The 14402-nt window shown below is 50.8% G+C and overlaps 4 protein-coding genes across 4 annotated transcripts; 2 read left to right on the plus strand and 2 right to left on the minus strand.

Annotated features, from left to right (window-relative positions):
• Positions 1-1533: 1533 nt before the first annotated feature.
• On the minus strand, positions 1534-3825 carry YALI1_B02345g (uncharacterized protein; the record flags this gene model as incomplete). Its single annotated transcript, XM_500383.3, has 1 exon — positions 1534-3825. One exon carries the CDS (start codon positions 3823-3825, stop codon positions 1534-1536), a length of 2292 nt encoding a protein of 763 aa, XP_500383.3.
• Positions 3826-6898: 3073 nt separating this feature from the next.
• Positions 6899-9025, plus strand: YALI1_B02375g (uncharacterized protein; the record flags this gene model as incomplete). The annotated part of the gene is made up of 1 exon (XM_500384.3): positions 6899-9025. One exon carries the CDS (start codon positions 6899-6901, stop codon positions 9023-9025), a length of 2127 nt encoding a protein of 708 aa, XP_500384.1.
• A 216-nt stretch (positions 9026-9241) lies between these two features.
• On the minus strand, positions 9242-10906 carry YALI1_B02415g (uncharacterized protein; the record flags this gene model as incomplete). The annotated part of the gene is made up of 1 exon (XM_068281946.1): positions 9242-10906. One exon carries the CDS (start codon positions 10904-10906, stop codon positions 9242-9244), a length of 1665 nt encoding a protein of 554 aa, XP_068138047.1.
• A 1436-nt stretch (positions 10907-12342) lies between these two features.
• YALI1_B02430g (uncharacterized protein) lies at positions 12343-13956 on the plus strand (the record flags this gene model as incomplete). Its single annotated transcript, XM_500386.1, has 1 exon — positions 12343-13956. One exon carries the CDS (start codon positions 12343-12345, stop codon positions 13954-13956), a length of 1614 nt encoding a protein of 537 aa, XP_500386.1.
• Between the last annotated feature and the right edge of the window lie 446 nt (positions 13957-14402).

The following is a 14402-nucleotide window of genomic DNA, read 5'->3' on the forward strand; positions in this document are numbered from 1 at the left end:
TTCTATAGCCCCCCTCTAGACCAGGTAGAGCATGATAGTATGTATAGGTACATACGACGACTCCTTCTGCAAGGGTTCAAGACCCCACTATTTCCCCGACTAACAAAAAAGTGACACATACAAGTGAGACTACATAGGTATAGTACGAGTACAAGTGAGACTGTTGTTTTGGCCCGGCGGAGTCGCTTTGGCCCGGCGGAGTCATCAATAGTTGTTCGGTTCAGTAGTACATGTTCAAAGGTAGTTCACCCTCTAGGGGCTGCGAGAGAGTCTCCAAAGCTCTAGAAACACGTAGAATGTCGTTTAATTCACCTTTTCTCTTCCCTCAAACTGCTCAGGTCGTTAGCTTCCCGGAAAAACAATAATCCGATCAACAATGAGACATGTTAGTCTCAGAGAAGGGGAGAGGTTTCAGACAAGGACAAGGTCTACCCCACTCGAGCGCCTTTTTCTCACACCAACAGCCATTGACTCAAACAATGTCTCGGACAGTTCTACTTGAGCTACTATCAGTAGTACAACTGTTGAGTGAAACTCCGCTTTCGTACAGTGCGATACGAGTACGAATACGAGAACGCAAAACAGGCACTTACTCCAGGCACTTACTCCAGGCCGTGTCTGTCATATGATCTTGGTTGATTGGTTGGTGTCACGTGACCAGGTGATAATAAGTCCACTGTCGAAAAATCGAGTGGGGCTTTTCATCTGGAACATCTGGAACAAATCAGAATGTTCAGAGAGTTACGTTACTTAGGCAGGAGGGCAGGGGGTGTTGCGTTCTGTGGGCCAAATCACATGCTAACATATGGTGTCATATGATCAGCGGCACTTGAGCACGTGAAAAAATATTATCTATGATTATTGTCACGTGCTCTGTCTATCTTTTCACGTGCTCAATGGTCAATCAAGTGCCGGTGAGAAAAACTGGACGTTACAACCATTGAAAAATGAATGGTATGGCTACAAAGTGAATGATTAGAAGATATATTTGGTCTAATCGGTTTATTTCGTCGTTTTAAAGAGCTCATTAAGTGTCACGTGCCCAGAAATGTGTACTGCCGAATACCTATCATTGCCACTATCCTATATACTTGAGGCCTAGTTGAGACTTTTGTTGACGAAATTGAAAGACTGGAGTGCAAAACGTCCATTCCAGATACCATGAGGAAATGAGATTTATATCTATCAATAGCCGTTGATTGGTTATTAATTTTATCTACCAATATTTGGATTTTGATGACCAAATTTCAAGTTATCGCTGATATCTTGGGTTTAAATCAACTACTTTTTGTTGGGTAATTAGTTGGTATTACTTACGATTGAGTTTCAACCTGGAAGTCTCTGTTTTCTGAAGACAAATATTGGTTGCAACTCCCTATCGCAATCTGATTCATACAATACAGTACAATAAACACCACCATAGTCAATACTCGAATAGATAAATATATATATAAGTTTTTCCGTCTCCTTCGCCTCTCCCTCTCTCTCTCTCTTTCTCTCTCTCTCTCTCTTTCTCTTTCTCTCTCTCTCCCTCTACCACTCCTGGGCAGTGACTCCAAGAGCAGACTTCTTGGTACCCTTGACGGGGTTGACAATGAGAGAGTCGGTGTTGGACTCAAGGAAGGAGAACTTATCAGATCGCTTGGCCTCGTAGGCCTTGATGAACTCCTCCTTCTGCATGGTGAGTCCGATATCGTCCAGACCGTTGACCAGACAGTGCTTTCGGAAGTCCTCGACCTCAAAGTGGTCCACCAGCACCTCGTCGCCATGCAGCACCTTCTGGTTGGGCAGATCCACGGTCAGAGAGCCGCCCTTGTCGGCCACGGGCATGAGCTTGGACTTGATGACGTCGGCGTCGACCCGGATGGGCAGCAGGCCGTTCTTGAACGAGTTGTTGTAGAAAATGTCGCCAAAAGAAGGAGCAATGATGCACCGGATGCCAAAGTCGGCCAGAGCCCAGGGAGCGTGTTCTCGGGAAGAGCCACAGCCAAAGTTGTCGCCGGAAACAACCAGAATCGAAGCCTTATCCCAGGGAGCCACGTTGAGCATAAAGTCGGTCTTCTCCTGCTTGCCGTCCACCTCCTTGAATCGCCACTCGAAAAAGAGACCCGAGGACAGTCCAGTTCGCTTGATGGTCTTGAGGAACTGCTTGGGGATGATGGCGTCGGTGTCCACGTTGGCCTTGGGCAGAGGCGCGGCGATTCCAGATACCTCCAGGAACTTGGGGATGCCGGTGGCTGACGAGGTGATGTTTTCCTCGGCCACGGCGTCGGTCTGCTCATCGACAGGGTCCGCCTGGGTCACGGTGGCGGTCTTCATTTTCTTGACGGCGGGCTGTTTCTCCTCGTCATACTTGGCCTCAGCCATCTCCTCGTCCTCGCCAATCACAATCTTGGCCTCGTCCTTGGGCAGGTAGTCCCGCACGTCAGTCAGCTTGCCGGTGATTCCAGCCAGAGCCGCCATGGCGGGCGAAACCAGATGGGTGCGCGAAAGAGCACCCTGTCGACCCTCAAAGTTACGGTTGGAGGTGGAAGCACATCGCTCGCGGGGGTTGAGAATGTCAGGGTTCATACCCAGACACATGGAACAGCCAGCCTCTCGCCATTCGAAGCCCGCAGCCTCAAAGACCTTGTCCAGACCCTCGGCTTCGGCCTTTCGCTTGACCAGACCGGAGCCCGGCACAACCATGGCTCGCACCACGGAGTCGGCCTTCTTTTTTCCCCGAACAATGGCAGCGGCGGCCCGCAGATCCTCGATTCGCGAGTTGGTACAGGATCCAATGAAGACCTTGTCCACAGCAATCTCGTTGAGGGGAGTGTTGGCCTCCAGACCCATGTACTCCAGCGCACGCTCGATTCCGGCCCGCTTGATGGGATCGGTCTCCTTGGAGGGGTCGGGAACGGAGCCCGTGATGGGCAGAGCGTCCTGAGGAGAGGTACCCCAGGTGACGGTGGGGATAATGTCCTCGCCCTTGATGTTGACGTCAATATCGAACTCCGCGTCCGAGTCCGAATGCAGAGTCTTCCAGTAGGTGACGGCCTTCTCCCACTCGGCGCCCTCGGGAGCCAGAGGTCGGCCCCGGATGTACCGGAAGGTGGTCTCGTCGGGAGCGATCATGCCGGCTCGAGCTCCTCCCTCAATCGCCATGTTGCACATGGACATTCGAGCCTCCATGGAGAGGTCTCGGATCGCCTCGCCGCAGAACTCGATGACGGTTCCAGTTCCTCCAGCAGTGCCAATGACGCCGATAATGTGCAGAATCAGATCCTTGGAGGTGATGCCCGGCTGCAGTTTGCCGGAGACGTTGATCCGCATGTTCTTGGACTTGGCCTGGATGATGGTCTGGGTCGCCAGCACGTGCTCGACCTCGGAGGTTCCGATTCCAAACGCCAGAGCTCCGAACGCACCATGGGTAGAGGTGTGCGAGTCGCCGCAAACCACGGTGGTTCCGGGCAGAGTGAAGCCTTGCTCAGGACCCACAACGTGCACAATTCCCTGTCGCTTGTCGTCCATGCCAAAGTACCGCACGCCAAAGTCCTTGACGTTCTGCTCCAGAGTCGTGCACTGCAACCGCGAGTCTTCCTCCTTGATAAATGTGCCGATCGACTTGAAGTCCTTTCGCGTCGTGGTGGGAATGTTGTGGTCGACCGTGGCCAGAGTGCAGTCCTTACGTCGCACCTGTCGTCCGGCGTTCTTGAGACCCTCAAACGCCTGCGGAGATGTGACCTCGTGCACAAGGTGCCGGTCAATGAACAGAAGGTAAGTGCCATTGTCCTCGTGGACAACGTGGTCCGCAAAGACCTTGTCGTAGAGTGTTTGTCCCATTATGCTAGTGTGTGTGTGTGTGTTTGTCTGTGTAAAAGCGGATGGTTTCTGTGTAGACTTCAACCAGGGTGCTACATGGCTCCTCTTTATACCTCGACTGTGGAACCAAGCTCGATCGCCGCTATCGGCGCCGCTCAGCCAATGGGAAGAGGGGTATTACATCGAATAGTGAAAAATTGATGATCGGGCGAGTAAAATAAGGTTTAATTGGTACCTTTGTGATCTCTAGAGACCGCTGAGTATTTTGCAACTCTCTATTTCTCCCTAACTTGAGCCGATATCATACGATATCATTCTATTGTGGTGCTCTGACTAACCCCGAATTCAACAAGGTTTGTCAGCTGGTGACTCTTGCACAAGGTTTGGACAAATAAACTCGCCGGTGTCGGCGTGTGGGGTAGCCGAGGGGAAGTGGGTGGGGATAAAGTAGTGGAATAGTGGATATGTGTGGATTCCGTTGACGAAATTGGATTTGGCTACTTTTTCTGATCATTTTCCATGTTTCAGAAATCACATGACCCACCCAGATGGCCAGTTAGCTCCATCCAGCGACCACGCAGCGGTTCCGGGGGGCATAATTACACGATTTGGTTTAAAGTGATTTGAAGTGGCTCGTAATAGCGCGAAAAAAGACCTTTTAGACACTTGTACATACGAAATAGAATATAAAAAAGATAGCCTGGTTCTCCTTAACACGCTCATCTGGTTGGTTTCTCTCCAGCATTTCTGTATCCCGTTTTACACCCACCCTATTGCCGAGCCGCGCACACCTGCGTCTAGCAAGCAACCAAGGCATCTACAGAGCAGATCGAGCATGCTATAGATGGTGGTCATGACCGGTATCGGTCACGTGAGAGGATCGTGAGTATGACTAACTTGTGTATGTAGCGGTGATTGTTCTTGCGCTCGTACTCGTGCTGTATGGTATCGTTCTTGTGCTCGTATTGGTGTTGTGGTATCGTTCTTGTATATTTCTAAACCCCTTTTCAGGAGGACCTAGAACGACAATTCTGTTTGGTGATGAGTAATAAAAAAGGACCATTCGATGCACATTTCTCGGCTGATTCCGACGGTACCATTACGTGTATCATTGTCTTTATTATATGGACTGTGGTTCGAATTTTGTTTTTGTTGCAAGTCTGAAGTTGTCCCTGATTTATTATTCACTGAATTTTGCGCACTGAATTTTAAGTCTCAAAATTTGAAATTTCAATTTTTCAAAAAATAAAAAAAATCCGCAATACACTGCAATGGACAACGCACTGAACACACTACAAGTACTTGTAGACACACGGAGCCGTCAAGTCATGTGATCTGATGTCTCCATAAGTGCGCTTTGTTCGTATTAATAACAGAATGATTGTAGAGTATGTACCCGATCTAGAATGGTGATATTGCACAGCAGTCCGACACCGCAACGTCTGATACTGTAGCTGATTTCAACTCACGAACACCAAAAGTGATTGCACTAGTACGTACCAGTACAAGTACATACAGTACAAGTAAAAGTACAAGTTTCCACGAAACCTCGTCCACTGTTGCCACTACTCTGCGACACTACATTGTCACCGTCTTAGTGCGGTTTGGAGACGAGTGTCGCAATGACGTGCAGACACCGGCCCTCCATTCCATTTCTATTGTTCCTGGCCGTGGCCGGCTATCGAAAACACATGTGGGCTGCTTTGGAGATGATGCCGGTATCGGCGATTCCTTCGCATCTGGAGAGTTGGTGATCACGTGACGTCGACCGACGACCGGTGGTTGAGCAAGTTTGATTAAGTTTTGAAATAGAGTTTCGCCGATGAGTGATAGTGAGGTGATTTGGAGAGGGAATCGGTCTTGTTCGGAAACAGCATAGAAGGCGAGTTTTTGTCTGAAAACTAGTTCTGTGAATAGCTGAAGATTGGGGGAGTATTTTTTCCACTTTTTTGATCGTTTTTGGCCAGAAACCAGCGATCTGAGTGTGGCACTGTACATGTACGTATTGTCATGTTCACTCCAGTATGTACAGTTTATATACTGTAAGTTGTACCTTTCATTTCAGTCCACCTTTCTAGAGTGTATTTTGTAGGAGATGGAGAGGTTCGATTGGAAAATGGAGTTGACCATTCGATTCTATTGTTCGAGAGGAATCTAAAAATGTCAAAAAATGTCAAAAAATGTAAATTTTTATCATTCAGTCACTGCTCAAATCTCTGACAGACTATACGCAGCCGACTTGAGATGTCGATGCGAGATTATACAAGTAGATATCGATGCGAGATATCATCCAAGAGATATATGGGCAGTGGAACACAGATATCAAACAGAAAGTCATGACCACACACCTCCGAGATCCCTTTTCCCTGGTCACGTGACCCACCCACCGCCTCTCGCCTCGTAGTTGTTCAACGCCACACCTATTAGCTTATTACGTCACTGGCTGGATGTATCATTTTACATAGTTGTATTTGCTCATTGCTGTGAGAGTCCAAGAGCTCCAAAATTGACGGTTTTTGCTGGTTGTTCTTGAAAGAAAGCTCGTTGAAACTCGTCAAAACTCGTCGAGAATTGTCGAAACTTGTCGAAACTCGTCGAAACTCGTCGAAACTCGTCGAAACTCGTCGAAAAACACAGATTCTCTTCGCTCTCCTCTCCTCAGGTCTCGTTCGCCGGATCTCCGAGACGCGTCACGTGGCGGAGCAGCCCATTTCCCAGAACCTTCTAAATGTTTCGGAAGCAATCCCCCGCCTGACATCTGTTGCCTTCAGTAATGCCTCAGTTCGAGTCCCGGTGGTGCTTCATATTCGCGGGGAATACCCAGTGCTTATAAGTGTCGCTATTGCCACCGGGGAAAGTTGCTCTGAAACAAGCCCGTCATCGCTCGTCTTTTAGGGCTCCTGCTTTGCCACCCAGCTGGTCTCTTTCATACAAGTAAGCCTCCCTGGGTCTCGTCAACAAGTACTTGACAGAAAAATCCATCTTGCAAAACAAAGTTCATCTCGCCACCTCAAACGACCCTCTTGGTGACTACTTGTACCCTCCTTACTCATTACACCACACTCAACCCCACACACACATCGACATATTCCACATGAAAAGCCTCTTTGCAGGACTGAGGAGTGTGACACGGTCGCCCGGGCTCATGTCCAGCCCGCTGCTGCGACCGCACGCTCTGAAACGGTCCGTTTGGACCCCCTACAACTCGCTCTCGCCTGTGCCGGTCTCGTGCCGCTCCTTCAACTGGTCGTCTCTTAAACCCGGGTTTCTCTCCGACACGGTGCCGACCCACGTGCTGGCCGAAAAGGAACAGGCTGCCAACCGCTCGCTCAACAACCCCCAGGCCCAGCTGGACTTCTACAAGGCGCTGATCAACACAAACTACCCCCATGTGGTGGTGCAGCGGTACGAATCGCCCGGCGTGGCCCGTAACGCCGACTGCGACAAGCTCTACGTGGCGGCGCTGAAATCGCAGGGCCAGCACGACAAGGCCGAGAACATGGAACACCGACTGCTGGGCGGCAACTTGGCCGGAAACGGACAAAAGGGCACGCGATCAGACCCCGTCCACGTCATCCTCAAGGAAACCACCGCCTCCGCAGTCACCAAATGGATCCGATTCATCCTGCCCCTTGCCCTTATCGGCTACATGGTCTGGCAGAGCATGCAGCTGCTGGCCGAGTCGTCGCTGCTCAAGGGATCCGGCACCTCCGGATTCAACTCCAAGCTCATGGACCCCACCGACGGCTCCAAGTCCACCGTCAAGTTTTCGGACGTGCACGGCGTGGACGAGGCCCGAGGCGAGCTGGAAGAGATTGTCGATTTCCTCAAGGACCCCTCCAAGTTCACCGGTCTGGGTGGCAAGCTGCCCAAGGGCGTGCTGCTGACTGGACCCCCCGGAACAGGTAAGACTCTGCTGGCACGAGCCGTGGCCGGTGAGGCCGATGTCCCCTTCTACTTTGTTTCTGGATCTGAGTTTGACGAAATGTACGTCGGCGTGGGAGCCAAACGTGTTCGAGAATTGTTTGAGAAGGCCCGAGCCAAGGCTCCTGCCATCATCTTCATTGATGAGCTGGACGCCATCGGAGGCAAGCGAAACCCCAAGGACCACGCCTACTCCAAGCAGACTCTCAACCAGCTGCTTATCGAGCTCGACGGCTTCTCTCCCTCCACCGGAATTGTGATTATTGCCGCCACCAACTTCCCCCAGATGCTGGACAAGGCTCTGACCCGACCTGGACGTTTCGACAAGATGGTCAACGTGGAGCTTCCCGATGTGCGAGGCCGAATCGCCATTCTGAAGCACCATATGAAGAAGGTCGAGGCTTCCCCTCTGGTTGACTGTTCAGTGCTTGCTCGAGGTACCTCTGGTTTCTCCGGAGCCGAGCTCATGAACCTGGTCAACCAGGCCGCCATCCAGGCATCCAAGGAGAAGGCGCTGTCCGTGGACATGTCTCACTTTGAGTGGGCCAAAGACAAGATTCTGATGGGAGCCGCCCGATCCAAGATGGTGCTCACCGAGGAGTCGATCCGAAACACCGCCTACCACGAGGCCGGACACGCCCTGATGGCGCTGTACAGCCCCGCTGCCACCCCCATCTACAAGGCGACCATTCTGCCCCGAGGCCAGGCCCTGGGTCTTGTTCAGCAGCTTCCCGAGCTGGACAAGTACGACATGACCAAGCAGGAGATGTTTGCTCGTGTCGACGTGTGCATGGGAGGCAAGATTGCCGAGGAGCTTATCAACGGTGCCGAGAATGTGACCGGTGGTTGCTCTTCCGACCTCCGACAGGCCACGTCCATGGCAAAGCATATGGTCACCACCTACGGCATGTCCGACGCAGTGGGACCCATGTCGTTTGGTGACGAGCAGTGGTCGCAGCATCTGCAGCAGCTGGCCGAGGGCGAGATTCAGAAGATTCTCTTCAACTCGGAAAAACGGTCGCGTGAGCTGCTCACGGAAAAGCTGCCGGAATTGCATCGCCTTGCGCAGTCGCTGCTCGACTACGAGACCCTCACTGCTGAGGAAATCAAGCAGGTGGTCAAGGGAGAGAAACTGCCCCGAGAAAAGGGTCTATCTGTGACGGTCGTCAAGTCCAAGGATATCCGGGACAACCGAGGCTCCAAGAAGAGCAAGGATGACGACGAGGACCAGGAGGACCGGTCGTACGACGACGGCGTCCGAATAGGTGCCGGCGCCGCCAGCGCAAAGTCGGCGTAGATGCATAGGAGGAGTAACGTTTTTATAGGAGCTGTATTGTAAATATTCACATTGAGGAGCATTGGCGGCACCACGCTGCTGATGCCAACTGTACTGTAGTTGTACATACTGTACCGGTAGTGTACATTCGCATCATCTAATCTCGTAATATAATACATGAGCTGGACCAAAAACGTCATACTTGTATCTGGTATTGTCATTCATTATATCATAAAGCTAACCCTTGAAAGCGTAGTCACCAGCGATCCACCGGTTGACCATATCCAGAGAAGTCTCGGGCTGGTTGAAAGGAACCATATGGCCGGCATCAAAGACCCGCAGGTAGGTCAGCTTGCCAGCGTTCTTGACGGTGCCGGCGTGAACAGCCTTGGTCTTGCCATGCTTGGTTGGCACCTGGGCGGTCCAGTTTCGAGTCTCAGCCAAGAAGAAGGACTCGGCGTCGGTCCAGTCCAGAGTATCGGTCCAGGCCTGGTTTCCGAGCCAGTTGCAGATGAAGTCCTTGTCTCCAGCGTAGATGAGAACGGGAAGTCCGTCATCGAGCAAGTCGGCAACGTCATAATGGAAAGGCCGGTTGTGGTCGCCGTCAAACACAAAATCAATGCCCACGTCGTTCTTACAGCCCTCAAACACCTCTACTTCGGCTCCAATGGCTTCCAGAACATGAGGCTGGTTGAGATATGCAGTGATCCAGTCCTCCTGCTCGTAACAGAGGTCAGAGTCTCCACACTGCTCCCGGATATCATAGACGTTTCGGCCAGTCTGCTGGTAAGCTCCCATAGTCACGGCGTTGCAGTAAAAGTTAGGAGCCACACAGGCGATTCGGTTGTTGGTGGAATAGCAGAGGTCAACGAGTCGCTGGCACTTGGGCACGTCTCGCTCCATCTTGTCGCACTCCTCGGGGGTGATAACGGCAGGGTAGCCGCCCTCTCCACAGGCCATTGGCCGGTAGTACTCAACCTGAGTTCGTTCGTCGGTGATTCCGTTGCCAATGAGAATAGAAGTCAGGTTGTAGTTTTTGTCGCTGTGGCTCTGGATCTCGGTGGCAATGGCGGGGATGTAGTGGCCGGCGTACGACTCTCCGGCAATATGGAAGTCCTGCTTGGCGTACTTGGGGAACTTGTCGAAAAACAGAGACAGGAACTTGTGCACGTCTTCGGCAGCAGCTCGGGAGTTCTTGACTCGGTTGGACGAGTAGGAGAAGCCCACGTTGACGGGCTGGTCGAGGAAGATGACGGAGGCGTTCTGGTTCCAAGAAGAAGGGTTCCAGGTCAGAGTCAGGTCCTCGTTGATGGAGGAGGGGCCGAGTTCAAAGAACTGGCCGGTCATGGAAGAGCAGCCGGGGCCTCCATTGAGCCACAGAAGAACAGGGTCATTCTTGGGGTCGTTTCGAGACTCAAAGAACCAGTAGAAAAAGTGCTTGTCCTCTTCCTCAATGTCCACGTATCCAGAGTACTGCTGCACGTCATCCAGGCCGAGCGAAGAGGGGTCAGCGACCCGCAGCACGTGGCCGGGAGCGCTCTCCATGGTGTGTTTGGCAATCCACTTTGTGTTTCGGTTGGCCGCGAGCTTCTTGGGCTCAAATCGGGTGTCTTGCTGGGCGGTGGTCTGGAGGTATCGTTTGAGTCCTCCGGGGAACTCGTGTTCGATCTGAGCCCACGAGTGGAGGATCTCAGCCGAAACGTCCTGGATTCGCTCACCAGCCGAAGACGCAATGTCCTTGAGAGCTGACACGGTGGCGGGCGACATGGAGATGGCGTCCTGGACCTGGTCCAGTCCCCCCAACGGGTTCTGTTGGAGCAGGGGGATTTCGGGGATGGAGAAGGCGGAGACCACAGACATGGCCATGGAGAAGGCGGCAACGGAGGCCACGGAGAACTTCATTTTGCAGCAAAGGGATGGTGGAGCTGTGAGTAGTGGAGTGTGTCGAGTGCTGTGGTGCGACACTCAAGTTATATCTCTAGCCTGGAGTCGCATGCATGTTTAGTGCGGATGCAACTTTAGTGCACATTTCGGGGTCCGATGGTGCCGTGTGGGATGGAGGGGGACCGTCAGGTGGTCGGGGAGAGGAGTTATCGGGGATTTGGAGGTACCGATGGACTCGTAATGGATAGCAAAGTCTTTTGGTGTTTTTGGATTTTGAATTGGACCGTTATTGGTGGAATTGGCCGAGACGTATGTACGTAATTGTAAACTCGACAAAGACGAAAATGGTTTTATATACTTGTACGTAGCTTATATTTCGCTACAGCGTAAGACCAAGAGAGAACGAATTGAAGGAAGAAAAACAACTCAATAAAACGAAAGACTGGAAAGACCAAAAGCCACGGCCGGCCCGATCGAACTGGCAGGTCACGTGACCACACTGTGTAGTCGATGGCTCACTTTTGCTCGGGTCGGGTTGGGTGGCGTAAGGTTCGACGATAAGATAAGACTGTGAAACCATTGAATGTGACAGTACATACTGTACAGAACTGGAACCGCAGCATGTTATGAGGAGAGGCGCTGGAAAGGTTGTGTGGCACGGCTAATGAGAAATGCAGACAATTGTTGTTGTGAACAGCACTGACTAAGCTGATTCTGAATGACTGCTGATTTCAAGTGACTGCTGATTTCGAGTGTACTCTCACCGTATCCGTTTTTCACCAAGTTCCCAAGTCTACTGTACCTACTGTTGATTGGTCATCAACTGGTCTGATTGTGCCACTACTGTACTCTTACAATCCACTCATGGTCCCGATACTCTTCAGTACTGTATATACAGTATGTACAATATTATGTCCAGTATGCCGTTTCATACAAAAATCCATTACAGGAAATACTGTAGAATGAGATCGAAAATACCCGTTAGGGCATTACTTGTAGCTGACCAATTGCACATAATGTGAGAGGAACAGCTTGGTCGTAGACAGATATCGGAAAAAACTTCTGGAGGTTTTTTATTTTTTATTTTATATATATTTTTTATATTTTATGTTTCAGTTTTTATGTTTTAGTTGTATGTTTTAGTGTTTACAGTATATTTTAATTTTTTCAAATTCTGACCTACAAGTAGACATGAACCATATGCTGTCTATTCAGTTGGTGTAAAATGTGAACCTGTTGGTTTTTTTTTTCTCTGGCTGATTTTTTGCCGATTTTCGTACTTACACTTGTACCTTGTAATTTTTTAACCCTTCAATGTCACACGAAAAACAGATCGTACAGTATTGTAGTTATCTGACAATTGTGTCTCCAGCCATTCAACCATGCTTACTAAGCACACGACGGCAAGCACATAACGACGACTCCACACCACAACCAACAAACATCACCACAAAATGCACATTTCAGAAGACGTGGCGCGATTGGTGTTGGAACACACCAACGTAGATGACAGTGTAGCGCTTAGTCAGACCTGTCGGAGCTTCCGGGCGGTATTTTTCGAGCTCGACCGGTTGATGACAGACAAGGTGGTCCAATGTTGTCCGTGGATGACGCTAGAGGATGAGGGCGGAGACAGAGGCTACGACTCTGAGGGCCGATCGTGGAGACAACGTGCCTTGGTGTGTGCTGCTAGAAACCGGGCCGCCAACAATGACAAGAATTGGGTCCGGGTAACGTCTGAGCAGGCCCTCAACAAGAGCAACTACTCGATTGAGGAGCCGGTCGAGGGCAAGACTGTTGCGAATCCGACCCGAGAGGAGTTGAAGGGATACAGGGGGACGTTTGGAGATGTGCGATTGCCATTTAAGCACCGCAGAGCCATTGCTAAGGACGGGGTTGTCTATCTGAGGGAGAGGACATATCCTGAGAATTGTCTTGACTTTTGTCCCGTCAGTTTGGACCTGAGAGAGTTGACTGTGATCAATCAAGGTGTAGGTGGTTCTGCAGACGGATCAGGTCGCTCCGCAGATGCAGTTTCTCCACTCAGAGAAGCTCGTCCGGTTTGCCAGCTTCTGGACTTTGGCAGCGAGAGCAGAGACAGTTTCATCTCTCCCGTGTCCGGCATCGAAGTTGTTAGTGCCACTCCCACAGATACCGGCAACAGATACCCCGAGGGGCTGGTGTTCTACGAAAATATCATGTTCATTGACGAGAACGAAACGGTCATGATTGTGGCAAAACGATGTATAGCGTCCACGAGACATGAGGCGTTTTACGTGTACAAACCGGACGCCAACATCATCGACAACAAGCTGCAATTCAACTTTAACCACTGGAAACAGACCGCCATGGACCCTCTGATGCCTCCCCAGCTCATTCCCAACTCGAGCTATGTTGCTGTGGTGAGAAAGATTGGAGATTCGAACTGGGCCTGTATCGAGCATGCCAGCAAGAAGGACAAGGATCTCATACAGCTTATGAAGATGGACACTCGACTTTTCAGCGTCCAGGTGTTCAACGGGTTGCTCCACGTCTACAAGGGCAACCGGTTGTATCCCATTTGGGTGAATCTTGACGAGAAGCGAAAACTGCTGTTCAACTACCTATTGCCGGAAGAGAAGGGCCAATACACTCTCTGTGAGGTGAAACCTGTTCTGAAACGCGGTTGGAAGGCCCCTGGAGGCTGGAAGGTGTCCAGAGCTGTGCCCTGGTTTGCCAAAGGAGGTAATGGAAGGTACATTACTGTGGGAGATTTCAGAAAGGGAGGAGGTTATGTTGTGGCAGACTTCCAGACGGGCGAGTCGTACACAACCCAAGTGCCCTACAGAAACGATGGAAAACCCGATTTCGTCTTTCCTTCTCATTCAGTTAATGACAACTCCATCAGCTTCTTTTCTTGGTCTCAAGTTGTCGGTCGCAAAATTGTGTCGGAACTCGATGAACTCAACGACTCTGTTGAAGATGGAGATGCCATTGACTGCAAAGAAGAGTCGGTCAAACTTGCAAAGATCTACGATGAGCTCATCTCGCCACCTGCCCCGGACTCAGAAAGTGGCTGGGAACAGTGAGATGAACAGCGACAATTAGCGACGAATCGAAATGCTGTCTCGACCCCCAGTCGTTCCCACAGACACGTACAATATCAGCGACGATTCCAGTTCCAGTTCTAGCGGCGAGTGGGCCCGAGCTACTCTGGGTAGACGTCATCCGCTGGTCTTTGGGGGGGGGGGAATATTTCTTCTATGAATGATTGTGTGAGGGAGTCACGTGAGGCACAAATAGCTGGTCTAGGAGTGCACCTCAGCAGCGCTTGTTCTGTTCTATTCTATTCAGTGTGCAGTCAGCGACTTTATAGTCTACATTTGTATCAGAATGGTTTCTATTTGTCTATCATTAAGTCCACAATGTTTGCCGTTTCTCTATCACCGCCATATGTGGGGTAGATTGTAGAACATTTTCCTTTAACACTTGTGTATTCTGCCATAGTGAGGGCGTGGTTTTATCTGCCGTCCAG

Source organism: Yarrowia lipolytica, chromosome 1B, assembly GCF_001761485.1.
Source record: "Yarrowia lipolytica chromosome 1B, complete sequence".
NCBI classification, from domain to species: domain Eukaryota; kingdom Fungi; phylum Ascomycota; class Dipodascomycetes; order Dipodascales; genus Yarrowia; species Yarrowia lipolytica.